General features: G+C 43.6%; 1 protein-coding gene and 1 pseudogene across 1 annotated transcript; both read left to right on the forward strand.

Annotated features, from left to right (window-relative positions):
* The first annotated feature begins 5,453 nt into the window (after window positions 1-5,453).
* Window positions 5,454-8,574, forward strand: LOC125516174 (tubulin beta-3 chain). Its single transcript, XM_048681657.2, has 3 exons — window positions 5,454-5,925; window positions 6,995-7,264; window positions 7,637-8,574. The coding sequence occupies exons 1-3, from the start codon at window positions 5,532-5,534 to the stop codon at window positions 8,308-8,310; spliced, it is 1,338 nt and encodes a 445-aa protein (XP_048537614.1). The 5' UTR covers window positions 5,454-5,531; the 3' UTR covers window positions 8,311-8,574.
* A 5,600-nt stretch (window positions 8,575-14,174) lies between these two features.
* Window positions 14,175-15,757, forward strand: LOC147964403 (uncharacterized; annotated as a pseudogene).
* The last annotated feature ends 2,842 nt before the right edge of the window (window positions 15,758-18,599 follow it).

Here is an 18,599-nt window from a genome sequence, read left to right on the forward strand (position 1 = left end):
CTATTGCTCTCTTTCAAGAGTTTCACTCTAGTCTTCAGGTCGGGTCATCTCCCAGTTCAGACCGTGGGGGCGTGTTAGAGTCCAGGACACCGACGGCATCTCATCTTGGAGTACACACAAGGATATTACCAAATCAATAGCTTCCATGTATGGTTACGGGCTTGCGTTGTAATTAAACTCTGTAATCATCTCATGTTATAAATATATGAGGAGGCTTGCCGAGGCTGGCATTGAGCCGCCCGGTATTTTCCCTATTGCACCACTGTCAATTTTAGGGGTCATTTAAGTTATGTGCTCCAATAGTGCAACATTCTACTTGAGCATGTACTTCCATGAGTTTACACTTTGAGCTTAACTTTTGAAGATTTTTCCCATTTGTATGGCTCTAAATACGGGCAACAACCTAAAATGATTATGTTCATTGCTTGAATGATTTCATCAAACATGGATATATATATATATATATATATATATATATATATGTTTGGAAGAATATCGATGTATCAATCTCATGAGAAGGTGCAATACCAAAGGGGGTGCACTGAAGTTTCTCTCACTACAAAACACACTCATAACAATCCACATGCATAGATTTTCCCTTCAAATATTTCCCATGTTCACTCTGTCATGCATCAAAAGCTAGATTTTTTATGTCCTGGCCAAAAGCCATTTAAGCAGGATATGGGCTTCAATGTATGTCTTTAAGCAGTTGTACATCTTTATGGAAGAATGTCTTGATTTTCTCCCATGGCAGTTCCATTTATCTTTGGTAGTTGGAGTAGACTATTGAAATATCAGTTCTTGAAGACCGCTTTACCGTGGAAAAGCCTAAGTTGAAAGTGATCTACGGAAATGCATAGGCATGTCACCTGGATTCACCATAGATGCAAAGCATTGTTCATCGTTGATAGCAAAAGAGTGTAATTTTGAGGATTTTCAGATAAAGATTTGATCAAGCAGAGAGTCTAGCCAAAGCAAGCTGGCATCTCCATTACCCACTTTGCAGACAACATTTGCTTCAAATGAGCAAAATCATTTCAAATGACTTTTACATCGTCTGGAACCTTCCAGTTTTCCCCCAGGTAGAATGGTATTATAGGAGCTTTCCCAAATCATATTCACCCATGGCTAATTTACTATGTTAGAGAACTTTGCAATTTTTTCATAATTAGTGCTTTATTGTGCGTCTCTAGATCAAGAATGCCGGAACCTACATCCTTCTTGATTGTACATACTTTGTCCCAAGCTATAAGTGTAGGTTCTTTGTTGTATTGGACAAACTTCCTCCAGAAGAAATTCCTCAAGTACTTATTGATTTGCTTTGTGATTGAAACTAGGATGAGCCAGAGTGCACATAAATAAGATAGGTAGTGGAGAGAAATTGGTTTGATTAATTGTAATCTTCCATCATAATAAATCATTGTATAGCACCCAACTGATCTCCTCTTGGCCTTTTGACAAATGAGGGTGAAATCCTCAATCTTAAGTATGTTGACACCTAGGGCTATGCCCAGATAGGTAAATGGAAAACTTCCGCTTTTTTACATCCCAATAGAGCCAACAATCTTGTAAAGTTTCCTTCACACACATTCATATGGACCACAAACTTTTGGTAATTTTTTCAGTCCAGTTTGTGTAGCAAAATGTGCTAGAAGGTTATTGATCTCCATAATTTGACTTTCGGTAGCTAGCATGACAAGAATGATCTCATCAACATAATGGATGATAGGGAAATCATGCATGGGTCCCATGGGAAGAGGAGCCTGAGTGAGATTAGAGTGCATGGCCTCATTGAAAATGGACTGCAACATATCAAAAAGGAGAACAAAAATCAAAGGTGGGAGGGTGTCACCTAGCCTAACCCCTCTCAAGAACTGAAACTGTTTTCCAGGAACTCCATTGCGCACAATAGAGGAGAAACCATAACTAAAAATCATTCTAATTCAATTAATCATTTTTTGACTAAAACCCTTGGCATCTAGGATTTTAAATATGGTTTCATGCTCAATCATGTCAAAGGCCTCCTCAAAGTCAAGCTTGGGAATCACATTTTCTTTTTTCACTTTGTTGATATTGATGAACCAATTCAAAAGACCAATATAAGCACTCTTGAATGGATCTTTCCTCTATGAACTATATTGGTTATTATGCCCTAATCTAAGTATGACCTTTTGATGTCTAGGCCAACAAATTGGTGGTGATATTGATGGGATAATTAAGAAGAGCGATAGGTCCGGAATCACTTGGCATTGACGATTATCAATATTTGGGACGGGAGTAATAAAGGATCCATTAATGGGCTGCAGATTAATTCTTCATTGTAGAAATCATCAGTAAGCTCATAAAAATCTCCAACAATGATGTCCCAAGTCCCAACAAGCTTTGATAAAATGCTCCACTTAATACATGAGGGCCAGTGGCTTTATTAGAAGGAAGATCTTTGTTGACATTATCAATTTCTTCTCTAGTAAAAGGACTATGCAAGTTTACCAATGATTATCCCTCTGAAGAAGGGTAGGAAGATGGAAAAAACTTGAAGTGGGTTTGGTTCTTCCAGGTCTATTCTTAAATGCTCTCCAAAGAATTGCAACTTTAGCATGATGATTATAGTGTTCTTGAAGTTGTTCATCTCTAAGCATAGGAATTTTCTTTTGTCTGAATTCAATGGTAGCTTTGAAATGAAAGAATTTAGTAATTTCATCAGCGAATTTGACCCATCTTATGGTAGCCTGTTGCGTCCAGTATGTGTTTCTAATATGATAGTAAATTGAGTAAATGTTGCTTTACAATATTTCTACGATTCCATTCTTCAATGTTGAGATCTCTATAATCCTCAAGAGTGTCCAACAAAAGGATCATGCCATTGCTATTTTTATACTTGTGATAAGATTTGAAAGAGATTTGACCCAAAAATTTAAACCTTATATAAGTCTTTTTTGTTGTTGTAATGTTTTAGCACTATTTGTAGCTTGCACTTATTGGTCATAAGTGCCTTTAACTACCTCCATGAAGTCACTCTATTCCAACCAAAAATATCAAACATGAAGATCTTTTTCCTAGAAACGGAGGTGCCAACTTGAATGATGCAAGGCACATGATCAGATATTTGCTTTGAAAGGCTAATGGCAGAAGTGTTCAGAGGAAAAACACCAATCCAACTTTTCAAGGAGTGCGTCCTCTTGCATATTGCTCCATGTGAAGTCTCTATCTTTCAAGGGAATTTCAGTGAGTCTGAATACACTAATGGAAGCATTAAAGTTCATCATATCTCTGAGATTCCATCCATGTCCATTTCTATTGTGTATTGTCATGGTATCTAATGTAGTTGAAATCCCCCAGAACCAATCAACCAGAGTCACCAGGCATTTGAATATTTTGAAACTAGTCTAAAAATTTAGCTCTACCATCAGATTGACATGGACCATAGATATTTGTTAGAACCATGCATTTTCATTGTGGCAAGAAGTGAATTAAACTGAATTAGCAAATATATCTTGGAAGACCTTCACTCCTTGAAAAAGGCTTTCACTGCCAACAACCAACAAGCCCTAGATGCACTCACCGAGGGAAAAAACATATTCGTTTATCCTTATTGGGCAAAAATTTATTATGAAAAAGCCATCAAAGCGTTCCTTTTCTTTTTTGTGGATTACCTAAGATAAACAAACTCAACGAGCTATCCGAAATGGCCACATAGAAGTTTCTCCAGCCACATTTCAAACACAACCACTAAAACCATAAAATTATGTTCTAACCCGTTGCACATTTGAGCATGCTGATTAGGGTATTCACCAAATCACGTCCACCACTTTCCCCAAAAAATATGGCGCACATCGACGTCTGCCAATCGCCCCCCATTTGTTCGGACAAATGTGACGCGATTGGGCGGGGATGGAGGAGAGGGGAGTGAGTTGTGTTTGGCTACGTGTGGAGTGGTGTTGATGTGACAGATAGACCGGGTTTGGAAAATTTCGAATAGTCCAGACATATGTGTGTGTGGGAAGGGGGGGAGGAGTCCGCTTAGTTTTTGTATGTTTTTTGTCAGTGTCCTGATTGTTCAGATGGACAATTGGGGCAATCACAAGGAATACCCTTGTTTATGTCCAACGCCAATAGCCCGCCACACTCATAACCCCTCGGGCTTGAAGGGCATTCGTCAAGGACAATGCCAACGTCAACCCTGCACGGGGCAGACATCATACAAACCAACTTTGCGGCTACAAGGATGCAAGAGAAAGATGATGACTTTGAGATCATAATCTATGAGGTAAAGAGGACGATAAAGGCATCAATGCCAGTTGGAGGGGGGAATTGTAGGGGTGCAACATTGACATTATCTTAACGTAAAATCATATATATGGCGAGGAGAATGTTGAAAATTTCATTTGCCAAAAAAATGAAATCTTCATACAACAAGTAGGAAACAAAGATTAAAAAAGCAGTGTTTCTTTTCATGTCAGCAAAACGCCTCGTCAACCGGTTCTATCCCCACTACCACGTCCTTCTAATGTTTTTTTGGCCAACCGATTATTTAGTCCCATCACACCCATTTTTCGCATATTCTTCATACAATAATCAACCATCTTAGGCCCTGTTTGGGCTTTTGCAGCCTTTTCACTTTACCCAAAAAGCCATAGAAGCTTCTAAATATAGGTGTTTTTATAACTTTATGCACCGGACCACACCTTTTCTTTTCAAGCACCCTTCTCCTGGAGAAGATTCCGCTTCCCTATCCGAACCTAATTTTTCTGACACCCGATCCTACATGGCATGTGAGGCATCACCCTGAGGCTATGCATTGGCCATGCTCTTACATTGATTCATCAAAAGTCAAAAATGCTCCAAAAGCACCTATTTAGAAGTTTTTGTGACTTTTTGACCAAAGTGAAAAAATTGCAAAAGCAGAAGCAAAAACGCAAACAAACAGGCCCAAAAGTTACTTACCTTCTATACCAATTCCACATTAATTACTTACAAACAATTATTTACACAATCATCAAGAGATTTTGATAAACATTTACCGACATTTATTTACACAATCACATGCAGGATTTGATTTAACACGCGCAAGGAAACAAAGAAAACAAAGATGACGGCAACCGTGAGATAGTCACATTTTGGCAGTAAATCTTTCTGCTAAATCAATGAAGCCGGAGACCCCGGATCTTTCAAAAAAGAAAACATTTTGGCAGTAAATCCCATCCTTTGTCTCTCGTCTCGCACCGTGAAATACGAGCATGGCAGACCACACCGCACGCCCACCCGGTCACCCGGTAAACCGCCGACCTGACTCGCCCCCGAAACGCCGCCGCGGAACCGCAAATCACCACCACCCCTCGAAACGATTTCAAATTTCCAACCCCGGTAACCGGCCCCGCACGCTCCCCTCCGCCCACGCCGTTCCAAATAAAACTCCGCTCACCCACGCCCCCCCACTCCCCACAGATCCGTGCCTCCACTCCCCCCTCTCCCTCCCCCTCCGCCCCCCCTCCAAAACCTCGCCGGAACCCTACCCCTCCCCCGCCGCCGCCATGAGGGAGATCCTCCACATCCAGGGCGGCCAGTGCGGCAACCAGATCGGGGCCAAGTTCTGGGAGGTGATCTGCGACGAGCACGGCATCGACCAGACCGGCAAGTACGCCGGCGACTCCGACCTCCAGCTCGAGCGCATCAACGTCTACTACAACGAGGCCAGCGGCGGCCGCTTCGTGCCCCGCGCCGTCCTCATGGACCTCGAGCCGGGCACCATGGACTCCCTCCGCTCGGGGCCCTACGGCCAGATCTTCCGCCCCGACAACTTCGTCTTCGGCCAGTCCGGCGCCGGCAACAACTGGGCCAAGGGCCACTACACCGAGGGCGCCGAGCTCATCGACTCCGTCCTCGACGTCGTCCGCAAGGAGGCCGAGAACTGCGACTGCCTGCAAGGTATACCCTCCTCCGCCTGGATCTGGACCTTTTCCTTCTTCCCGAAATGGATCTCGTGTGGTTTTGGGGCGTGTAGATCTGCTGCCCTTCTTCCGTGTTAAAGCGATCTGTTAGAATGCTATTACGATTACTGGCTTCTCGCCTCGTAGATCTGGCCTTTTGCCCCCTTTGCGCAGGAGGTTGTTCGCGTGGTTCTGAACCTGTAGATCTGGCTTCCAGTACTCATACGATCAGGGTTGACTGTTCATTCTGCTTCTCTACTTGTCGAGGGGGTGCATTTGGATGGTTTATGTGGTTCTAACCACGGAGATCATCGAATAGTAGAATGGATGCGGTAGATATCTGCTACTTTGCTGTGATCAGCTGCATTATGTTGGTCTTTGGCGTGTATGATAGATCCATTGCATTCAAGTTGTTATTTGCGTGTATGAGGTCCAGTGCATTCCTCTGGTTGCATAATTATCTGCGAATTCTATGTTTATTTCTAAGCAGTAGCTGTCCACTCTCTACTACTCTGCTGAGTAAATTACAGTAAATTCTCAAAGAAGATTAAAGCATCAGTAGAGTAGCATGTGTGATGTTGATTTCTCAAGCACCAGTGTGCCTGCTTAGTGATGTGTGTGGATCATAGCATCAGTAGAGTAGCATGTGTGATGTTCATTTCTCAAGCACCAGCGTGCCTGCTTAGTGATGTGTGTGGATCATAGCATCAGTAGAGCAGCATGTCTGATGCTGATTTCTTGAGCACCAGTGTGCCTGCTTAGTGATGTGTGTGGATCAAAGCATCAGTAGAGTAGCATGTCTAATGCTGTTTTCTCGAGCACCAGTGTCCCTGCTTAGTGATGTGTGTGGATCAAAGCATCGGTAGAGTAGCATGCGTGATGTTGATTTCTCAAGCACCTGTGCTTATGAGTCTGCTTGATGTGCTCATTATGTTCCAGTTTTCTCTATGTGTGTGGATTGCTGAACATTACAGAACATAACACTACTCTAGTTATTGGGTTGCCTATTTATTCAAGTGCACACTGAAATGAGAACCGAAATAACCTATGATTCTCATCTATCACAGGATTCCAAGTCTGCCACTCTCTGGGAGGAGGAACTGGTTCTGGTATGGGTACACTGCTCATCTCCAAGATCAGGGAGGAGTACCCAGATAGGATGATGTTGACATTCTCAGTCTTTCCATCACCAAAGGTGTCTGACACTGTGGTGGAACCTTACAATGCTACACTTTCTGTACACCAACTTGTTGAGAACGCTGATGAGTGCATGGTACTTGACAATGAGGCTCTCTATGACATCTGCTTCCGCACTCTGAAGCTTGCTACACCCACATGTAAGTTTGAATGTGCTGTGATTAGTCTTCTGTGCTTAATTCCCATGATCTTGTCCCAGTAATTACAAATACAACATAGAGCTCTACAGTTATCACCAATCAAGACTCCATGATACTAATCTACAGTCATCTCTATACAACTTTGTTCTTGTTTTCTGTTGGTTATATGGGTGTCACATGTATTCCACTATGGTTTTGATACTTACATGAATTATCTATTTCATATGTAGTACTTGTGCCTGTATGATCTGGTGATCTAAAAGACTGAAATGAATATTGGCATTCTTTGTGCTATTACACATTGTTACTCTCATTTCTATCTGGCATCTGTATATTCATTCTTCTCACTCTGTTGCTTCATTCCTTTTTCAGTTGGTGATCTGAACCATCTTATATCTGCAACTATGAGTGGTGTCACTTGCTGCCTCCGCTTCCCCGGTCAGCTGAACTCCGACCTCCGGAAACTCGCAGTCAACTTGATCCCGTTCCCTCGCCTCCATTTCTTCATGGTTGGCTTCGCACCACTGACCTCGAGGGGTTCTCAGCAGTACCGTGCCCTCACTGTTCCTGAGTTGACCCAGCAGATGTGGGACTCAAAGAACATGATGTGTGCTGCTGACCCGCGTCACGGCCGGTACCTCACAGCCTCTGCCATGTTCCGTGGGAAGATGAGCACAAAGGAAGTTGATGAGCAGATGCTGAACGTCCAGAACAAGAACTCGTCATACTTTGTTGAGTGGATACCCAACAATGTGAAGTCAAGCGTGTGTGACATCCCTCCCACAGGCCTGTCAATGTCGTCCACCTTTGTTGGCAACTCCACCTCCATCCAGGAGATGTTCCGCCGTGTGAGCGAGCAGTTCACTGCCATGTTCAGGAGGAAGGCTTTCTTGCACTGGTACACCGGTGAGGGCATGGATGAGATGGAGTTCACCGAGGCCGAGAGCAACATGAACGATCTGGTCGCTGAGTACCAGCAGTACCAGGATGCCACAGCTGACGAAGAGGAAGAGTATGACGAGGAGGAGGAAGAGGAGGCTGCCTAAGCCACCAGACCTCATACGGTCGTCCTGCTGTCTGCTAGATATGCCTTGTGTTTACTATTGCTGTCGATTTGGTGGTGCTTGTGGTGCGGATAGATCTTTAGGTGGTTGATAACACTTATAGATGCTTTTGCTGCTTCGGCGAATCGATATTTTTTGAACTGTTTTTTGTATGTTGATGGTGGTTTTATGCGAATTGTGATATTAGCGTAACTGTGGGCGGACTTGATACTCGCAAATTCGGTAACTATATTTTGTGTCTGTTTACTGTGCGTTTTGGCTCACGATTTCTGAAATTTGGTCTATTGTTGCTGCAAGTTTTCGCAGCTATATGCTCCAACATTTCGAAAAGTTGATTGTATGTTCGGTCATCCCAATGTTGTTTCACTGGAAAACTCCCTTGGCTACACCGAATGATATCGTGAAAATAAACTATGAGTCGCTCTGGCATTGAACCCCAAGGTTTCAGCCTCACTGGCTATTCATCCCAGCCACTGAACTTTTGGGAGATTTTTCCGCATGGTCATAGCAGTTTAGTCAGTTTGGGGCCCTCTTTGGTTCAATGGAATTTACAAGAATTTTGGGCCTGTTCGGTGGATTAGAACCATAAGAATCTACCCCTTTACCTACATACAATTACTCCCTCCGTTCTGAATTACTTGTCGCAAGTACGGATGTATCGGAACGGAGGGAGTAGAAGGCAATAGGACATTTGTTTTGTTTCACGATTACTATTACAAGCACTTATCCTTCAGAAAAGTGTACCGGTTTTTCTCGTGCTGCAAGTGCAACCACACAACTTTTATATACTCCCTCCGTTTCATAATGTAGTGCGTATAGATTTTTTAAAAAATCCAAACTTTGTAAACTTTGACTTTTTGTGTATGTCTGTAGCTCACTTCAACAGATTGCTACTCACCAGGGTTCAAGCCTCGGTGCTTCAATTTTTTTGACTTATTATTTCAGAATTTACGACAATGCACGTTCAGTGTGAGGAGGCGTTTTCGTCGAGCACGAGGCGTCTATGATGACTTCGTCAACCTCAAGATAATATGCCAACTCGGTCTCTCCAAAGTGCTCATAGGTGTAGGGTGTACGTGTGTGCATTTGTAGGAGTGAATGTACGCACGTATATATGAGCGCTTGCATTTGTACTGCGCTAAAAAAACATATTCCATCCTGAAACTTCACAAAAGAAATGTATTGTTTCATAATTTTTAAAACTAAAAATGATGCTTTCGAATTTTTCATTTTGATGTGACCTCTTGCAGCAATTTTTGTATTGTTTCTGCCTTTTTGTAATCTGTAAATGGAAGAGAAGGTTTTAAGGGGAAGTCATTCTTTTCTTTTTGGGTTTAACAATGCACTGCTGCTTTTGTATACTCGGGTTTAGGCACAATAGCGGTTTAGCAGTAAAACAGAGTGGTTCCTTAGAAATGGGCAGCGCTTTGTCTCGTGGGCGCGACTATGTCTCACGTCATGCGAGACGGAGGCAGAGCTCGCCTGAATGACCACGCGAATAGGCTGGCCCAGAGCGCGGAAGGTCACTGCCTCATTTTTTTTGTTTCTCACAATTTTGTTTTCGTTTTCGATTTATTTTTTTAAATACACACACACACACACACACACACACACACACACACACACACACACACACACACACTTTACATAATGTTTTGAAAAAGCTTAACCTGCATTTAAAAATGTTAAATGTTTTATACAAAAAATGTTGACCATGCAACCGAAAAATGTATACAATGTGGGTGAAAAAAGTTGATCACGTAACTGCAAAATGTTAATCAATAGTTTAGAAAACGTTTAAAAAAGTATTTCATGTGAATTTAGCATTTGGAATATGTTAAATGTCTATGCAAAAATGTTGATAATGTATAAAAAAATTATATCTTGTATTTTAAAATTTTTTAATCAAGCATTTGAAAAGTGTTAAATGTGTATAGAAAAAAATGCCAAGCACGTATTAAAAAAAGTTAATCATGCATTTAAAAATGTTAAATGTGCATACAAAAAATATTGACCATTTATTAAAAAATGTTGATGTTATATTTGAAAACATTAGCAAAGCATTTCAAAAATATAATTCAATATGTATATAAAATGTTGACCATGTATTAAAAACATAGTTAATCTTGTATTTGAATAAAGTTAAATGTGTATTAAAACTGTATTAAATATATATAGTGTACAATGTCTGTAAAAAAGTAGACATGAAAACATAAGTTCTGAAAAAAAAGTTAAGTGTGTATATAAAAAATGTTAACTATTTGTTTAAGAAATGTTTCAGCTGAATATGAAAAATGTTAAATTTTATTGAAAAAAGTTAACATGTTTTGAACAAAAAAGAAATTGAAAATGACGCAAAACAATAAAAATGAAGAATGTCCAATACAAAGAAAAATGAATAGAAAATAGAGAAAATCAATAAAGAAAAAAAGGAAAACAAACAATACCGAATAAAACAAAGAAAGAAATAGAAGAAATCCAAATAAATAAATAAATAAAGATGCAAAAGAAAAAGACCAATGAAAAACGAGAAAGAAAACAAAAAATCAAAGAAAAATATAAAAGATGATGAAAGCCGAGAAAGAAACAAAGAAAGCCAATGAAATGGCAAAAATAAAACAGAAAAACTAGAAAAATTGAAGAAACAAAGAAAAAAACAAAAAACAACTAAAACCCAAGAAAAGAAAAAAAGAAGTGAAAAACCCCCAAAAAAACTCAACAAAAAGGTAAACAGGAAAAAACTTAAAAAACGAAAAGAAGGAAAAACCCGAAAAAGAATAAACCAAAAAAATAACTGTAGCGATTCGAGTGAACAAGAAAAGCCAGCGATCAGAGGAAACGTGAGAAGCCAGCGAACAAAATGCATACAGAATCGGGCTGGTCCAAATACGAGGGAGACCAACGCGAGTGATCCTTCCATCTCACGTTGAGCGAGAAATAGCTGCTTCCGTGTTGTCTCGCCCGCAGCGAGAAATAGCTCAGACATTTCAAAAATATTTGTGGCATTTAAAAAATTATACTCTGTAAAACGCGGTTTCTGTAATTTTTGAAACAAATTTTTTTTAGCACTGAAAAAAGTTATTACATTTAGAAAAATGTTCACATGTTTGAAAATAATGTTTATACAATATGAAAAATGTTTGTAAAATTTAAAAAATGTTAACATGTATTAAAAATGTTTATATCAATGTTTATCCACATAAATTTAAAGAAAAGTTCATCACGTACTAACAACGTTCAAGGTTTATCTGAAATATGGTTCACATGTATTAAAAAATGTTGACGTGTAGTTGAAAAATGTTTAACATTTATTAAAAAAATCAAACATGTATTTGAAAGAATGTTCATCATTTATTGGAAAAATTCTCAACATGTATCAAAAAAATATGCAATGTGTACACAGGAATATACAAAATTTATTTAAAAAGTAGACATGCAATTTAAAAAATAAGAAAAAATCATATAAAAACCGTAATGAGAAAACACAGAAGAAAAAACTTTGTAATTAAGAACCTTCCAGGAATCGCTTCACCAGGCCGGTCCATTCATTCAATGCAGCGGCTCGCGCCAGGGGCGAGACCGAGCTAAGGAGCTGGCGCTCACAGCCGCCGAATCGTGGGCCGGCCCATGTAGCGACCACGTTCAGTCGCTCGCTAAACTCGCCCCACCTGGTCCCTCGCTCGATCGAGAGCCTCGAGGGCTGTTCGTACGGTCGCGGTTGACCAGGACTGGTCAACCGTTGACTTTAGAAAAAGATGAAAAATTAAAACGAAAATATCACCAAAAAAAGGAAAAATCGAGATTCAAAAAAGTTCAAAGATTTGGAAACCTTCATCCATTTTTTTAAGTCATCAAATTTGGAAAAATTTCACAGAAATTACAAAAAGTCATCAAATTGGAAAAGGGTTCATCAATTTTGAAATAAGTTCGCTGAATTTTAAAAAAGTTCATCAATTTTGAAAAACAGTTCATCGATTTTGAAAAAAAGTTCATCGATTTTTTAAAAAGTTCGTCGATTTTTAAAAAAAGTTCATGGATTGTGAAAAGAGTCCATCGATTTTGAAAAAGAGTTCATCGATTTAGAAAAAAGCTCATCGATTTAGAAAATAGTTCATCGATCTTGAAAAACAGTTCATCGATTGTGAAAGAAAGTTCACCGATTTTGAAAAATAGTTCTTTCAAATTAGCAAAAGAAATATGAAACCGTTCCAAAAAGAAGAAAAAAGAAAAAAAGGCATAACAAAACCATTTCGAATAACAAGGAAAAAGAAATAGGAAAAAGGAATTGTTTTCAGAAGAAAATGTGAAGAAGCAGTAGTTTGGGCAAGTAATATGAGTTAGTGCGGTGGTTGGTGAATGAAGTGAACGACCGTGAGGTTGCGGGATCGAGTCCCATCCGAAGTGCACCTTTTTTCCTCCCGCCGGTTTGCGGAAACAGCTATAACCGGCGCCTGCAGCACTAAATAGAAAATGCCAAACCCTCGAATGTAAACATTTCTTAGAGGGCTACAATGAGAATTGAAGCAAAATAAGAGAGGCCCATACAGAAAATGAAAGCCTGGTGTAAAGTTTAAGAGAAGCCCGAGACCAGCTGATAACATTCCGACTTCATCACATACAAAAAAGAAGAAGTTCGTAACATTCATTCGTCCCTCTGTCTCGAATTGAACAGTGTAATAGTTGAGTCCTGCAGAACGGATTGTTGTGTTTCTCAATAGAAAAGAATGGTATTGTTGGTGAATTGTTGATAGCTTGTTTTCGGCGAAATAAGTAGAGCTCACACACCTGATTCCCGCACGCTGATGAAAGGTCTCATGCCTTGCGCATGTATGCTTTGATTTTTTTTTTTGCTTAAATGCAAGAGGCTGTTTTTTCCACGTAGTAAGTACCGAGTGAGTATACCACATGACACATGTGATGAGCAATCCAAACAATTAAATAAAAAGTACCGAGTGAGTATGGATGTCAAGGAAACTAACAATAAAATATATCACGAACCAATCTGTGGTTGGATAGTTAGAGGGACAGTGGTATCCCCAGCCCACCAGGGGTCAAGTTCTCATGCTTACGACGACGACGAGGCGCCTACGTTGACTTCGTAAATTATAAAATGATATGCCGCTCAGTATTTCGAAAGTGTTCATAGAAGTAGGATGCGTGCGTGTGCATTTATAGAGATGTGTGTATGCATGTATGTATGATCGTTTGCGTTTGTACTGTGTTAAAAAAAAATATCGTCAGGATCATGCAAGAAAAGACGGTTGACGCACAAGCACGCGGATCGTCGGGACAGACAGGAGGGCACGCACTTCGGTTCGGGCTGGTTTCTCCCTTTTCCACGCGCTTTGTAGAAGACGGTGCCACCGTACGTACACGATTGGCCATTGCCTTCTTGTCCAAAACTAGCCGTCACATTACGCTGTTGCTGCTGGAGACCCCGACAGACCTGCACGAGTGCAGCTGCAGCTACGCTGGATTAGCAAGTTTTTTTTTTGCGAGGTGGATCAGCAAGTTAGGCTCTCGAAGGACCATGGAAATTGAAGCCCGGCCCGCGTAGGCCACCGAGCGGATCTATGGGCCGATCTTCTTGAAAGCAACACGTGCCCGGCCCTGTTTTGACTATGCTGCATTTTAAACGGTGCTAAAGGAGGTGTACAAAAACATATAAAAAAAAAGGAGGTGTACAAAAATGATGCATGCTTGTAGTCGTTTTTTTTTGCGAGTAATGCTTGTAGTCCTTGTTTCCTTTTCGACGGCGACGCGCCTTTCAATCGGGAAGCAGATCTGCGCTTGACTGTTTCACTTGGTTAGCTTCGAATCCCTTAAAAAAAAACTTACTTACCGGAATGGACGGTACGGGTCCACATGGACTCCCACACGCATGCTGCCGCCTTGGAATCAGGGATTAGAGCATCTTCAGCCGCGTCCTTAATAAGGCCCTCAAGCAATTTTTCCGTCGCCGGTGTCGAAAAATCGTCTCAGTCGCGCTTCCGCAGGCCTTTTTTTCGCCGGCTTGGGTTGAAATTGACGCCGGCGGACCCAGACCGAACCCGACACGCTGAGGACACTTGAGAGGGCCGGCCGAAACGTTTTTGGCGTGAAAATCGGCGGACCCTCTTTGGCAGCGACTCGGCTCTTCTCGCCGCTTCGTCGTCCTCATCGCCTCGGTTCCCGCGACGGAATCAATGTCAAAGCTGCCGCGCCGGTCAGCCTCCTTCATTGATGCCTCACGGGCAGCGCAGTGAAGACGGGACGACGCGGGTCCCTCGCCCGCCACGCGTACACCCGGCGGCCACGCGTACGCGCAACGCCTCCGCCTATATAAGCCGCCCCCAGCGCGCCGGTGACGTACAGACTCTCCACCGCCGACGTCGTCGTTCCTCGACATCCCCCTTCCTCCCTCTCTTCTCGTCGTTTCCATTTCAACCATAGCCGAGCGCTTTTCAAGCGATGGCGCGGCGACGAACGGCTTCGGCCGCCGCCACCTTCACGAGGACGAAACTTGGCTCCTTTATGAGGCCGAGTACCCGGTCCCGCCGGACATGCGGGTGCCCGGGGCGTGGAGGATCAGCGCCGGCGGGGTCCCGGTGCCACCGCCGTCTATCCGGGCGGCGCGGCGTGGAAGATCGCGTGTATCCGCGCCAATCTGCCGTAGGCGCCGAGGGAAGGTCCGCGGTACGTCCCGCTGTGGGAGCCCTACTTCCGTCGCCGCCACGCCGAGCAGTTCGAGGCTACCAACGGCGTCGTGCCCTCCGAAAGGCTCAACTCCGAAGGCCGCCGTCGATGGTGGGGCGTGCCCGGCCGCACGCTGGAGGTCGTCCTCGAGTACATCGAGGGCGGCAACACGCCCAGGCTAGAGTACCCCGCTCCCTCGTCCTTCTCCCGCCGACGTGGGAGCTCGTGGACGCCGAGGCGCATGGATCCCGGGGCGTCCACCTCCTCGTCCGGCCGCTCGTCCGGCTCTCCCTGCCTCCGCCCCGTCAAGCCGAAGCCCCAGGACACGCCGGTCAGCCCGCGCACCCGCAGCTCCGGCGTCGGCATCGCCGACTCCTCCCCCACCTCTGGCCGCCTCGTCCTCATCAGGCCGAAGGTGGAGCCCGACCTCCCCGTGGAGTACGACTTCATTGCCCGGCGCGGCCTCTCTGACGAGGCCGCCCTAAAGTGGGCGCGGGACGACTACCTCCACGACGAGATGGTCCGGCAACGCCGAGCCCTGGAGGAGATAGCCGCCCCCAAGCGTGGGCGCAAGGACGAGAACGGTGTGGTGGTCCTCGACAGTGGCGACGACGAGGACGCCCCCGGACCGTCCAACCCTCCGCGCCAACTAGGGGAGGGGTGCAGCAGGGACGGCGGCCGCGGAGGAGGCGACGACGACGACAACGGCGGCGGCGGCGACTACATATAGTTCTACAGGCTCCTCGGCATGTAAAGCTTCAAGGGCGGCGGGCGGGGAGGAACAGCGAGGGCGACGGCGGGCCTAGTAGTGTTTCTTTTCTTCTTTTGTAAAATATTCTAAATATATATGAACTCGCCGAAGTTTGGTTGAATTTGCTCCTTGTTTGTGCCGGATTTTAGTTTAAAAAAACGTGGGTGCCGTGACTGGGGAGCATCACGCCCCCAGCACGCGGTTTGCGCCGGTGCGTCCCTAGGGGACGATTTTTAGCGCATCCTGAGGGGCCAACGGCTGGAGATGCTCTTAGGCCTCCTTTAGTTCATAGGATAGAAATCTTATAGGAATAGAAAAATCATAGAAAATGAGATGATATGCATCTCTATTTCTATAGAGAAATAGATATCATTTGATGCATAGGATTTGAATTTTTTCATTGAGTCTTAGCTAATGTTTTTTCCTTTAAAATTTAAAGAATTGATTTCTATCCTACATAAAAATAGGAATCCATTCCAACAAATCAAAGGGCTTTTAAAAAAATTCTTTTGCAAATTCTATTCTATAGAAATACTATGAAATTCCTACAAACCAAATGAGGCCTTAACGGTTTGTCTAGAGCTTACGGGTGACAAGTCGAGAGGGTTTGTTTACAGAGGTCGATGCACTACTAACGGCGTACGTACTATTACTAGTCGCGTGAAATCAGCCGTTCGCGACAGATCATATCAACGGAAGCGACCGGTCGGTCGTATCAACTCAAGATCGTAGTACTGTAGTAGGTTGATCTGCGCTGCGCTAGCTAGCCAGCTTCACCGTTCCAATATTCTCCTCCTTTTTCTCTCAAAAGGCGATGGCGACTGCGCCACGAACCGCGAGCACGCCGGCCGCCGGGAGCCTCGGAAGTCGCACGTCGCTCTCGCGGGGGACGGACGGGCTGCGAATACTTGCTTGGTAGTACATGCCGTGGTAGGAAGGGACGCGCCAAAGAAAGAGTAAAGATGGTGTTTCCTTTTGCTACCACTACCACTTGAAATGAGTGCTGGAAGCAGCTTTGGGGTGGCATAAACCAAAATGATAAGCTCGTTTAGTGGATCTTCTTTCGGCAAAGCAAAGAGGGCAGGCAGGCAGCTGGAGTCAAAAGTAGGAGCACCTTGCTACCAGTTCTCGGTGGACGATGGTGAGCGGGCGGTCGATCGTCCGAGAGACAGAAGCAAACCGGGAATTCGGCCGACGGTGAAAGGCGGGAGGGAATTGAGGGGCGTGCACCGTACGTACGTACACGGCCCATAATACCGGGCCGTGCGGTGAAGGGCCGTCGTGGGCTTGGTGACTGTTTGCTGATTGTATGGATAGACCATCGCGCTTGTCTTGCTTCCATTTCTTGGCCACTCTTCTGGGCGGTGCAAAAGAAAAACACAACTCGGTTGATCGACAAGTATTTCTCTTTAGGGAAAAAGGTGCTACCTTTTATTAACTAGTCCGCGGCCAATTCAGCCGCAATAACGTCACAAATACAATCAGAGAAAAAAGAAACAAAAATCTTACCCATATTATTCAGGTAGCCAACTCTAGCTAGATTGTGCGTCGCAGTATTAGCAGAGCGTCTAGCCCAACACACATTAAACTCATCCAGCGCATGCCGAGTAGCTCTTTGATCTCCTCAACGAGAGGGTTGTGCCGTGATCTGTCCAGCTCATTATTCTTCAAAGCATCTATCGTCCCCGGAAGTCAGACTCCCCGATGACCCTGCGTGCTCCAAACTCTAAAGCAAGGTGGATGCCTCTCCGACAAGCCAATAGCTCCGGGTGCTCCGGACCGACGATGGAAGGAAAAAAAAATGGCATGTTCCTCCAATGAACACACCATGATGATCGCGCACGACCGCTCCTCCGCCCCCAGATCCATCGACCTTCGTCGTCTCCCCGTCGATGTTCACCTTGAGCCATCCTTGGACACGTGGTCTGCCAAGACTCCGTGGGCTTCCCTCCCTGTGTGTTGACCGGTGGTGCGTGTGCGTTAGCCCAATCCTCCAGCAGTCTCCAGACACGTTCGACCAAAGAACGAGCATCTTCAACAGCCTTTCCATCTCTTGTAGCATTCCTTGCAAGCCACATGTGATATAACATCATAATCATGACACTCTTGTCAGCCTCGCAAGCCGAACCAAACCAGTTTAGTAACCACCTCTTGAGCGATTCTTGTGACGAGACGAAATTTCGTGGAGTGAACACGTCGTCTCCTCTCTCTCCTTAGTCCTCATTGATCAATGCCCAACAGTGTGCAACAAACGGACAGGACCAAAACCTGTGCAGTATAGTTTCTTCTCTTTCACAAACGCCAGACTACAGACTGTTTTAATCTCCAAGAGCAAGTTTGCCTTTTCAATTTATTTTCTCTGTATTTGAATGATCTAGTCATATAGCGAGCGTTACTATTTGAAACGAATTAGATTCCATTTGATTAATGATGACTTACAATTTGTTAGGTTTTGTTACTGAATCTTCATCAGGTCTACTAGAATTAGGACGCATGATTCGGGTCTTGCAAAGCGTAAGACGAAAGAAAGACTGGAGTCGAGGCCCAATATCTAACGAATGCCCTCAATAGGTATTTGGCTAGTTTACTGCTTTGCTTTCCCTTTACCTTTTTTAGCATTAGTACTTGAAATATGCCTACATATATAATTTTGTGAGGTACAAATATAATGAACTTGAAATTATATAATAAAGTGAGTGTATACTTTACACATATTAGTTGTTCTATTATGTGAATTGTTCGGAATTTTGGCCCACATTTTGGATTTTTCCCAGGGCCCGAATTTCTAGAGACGGCCCTGCTTCATGTAGTAGATGATTAGTTATCTCAATCTCAACACATCAGT

Source organism: Triticum urartu, chromosome 6A (genome assembly GCF_056163025.1).
Source record: "Triticum urartu cultivar PI428250 chromosome 6A, HENAU_Tu73, whole genome shotgun sequence".
Classification (NCBI taxonomy): domain Eukaryota; kingdom Viridiplantae; phylum Streptophyta; class Magnoliopsida; order Poales; family Poaceae; genus Triticum; species Triticum urartu.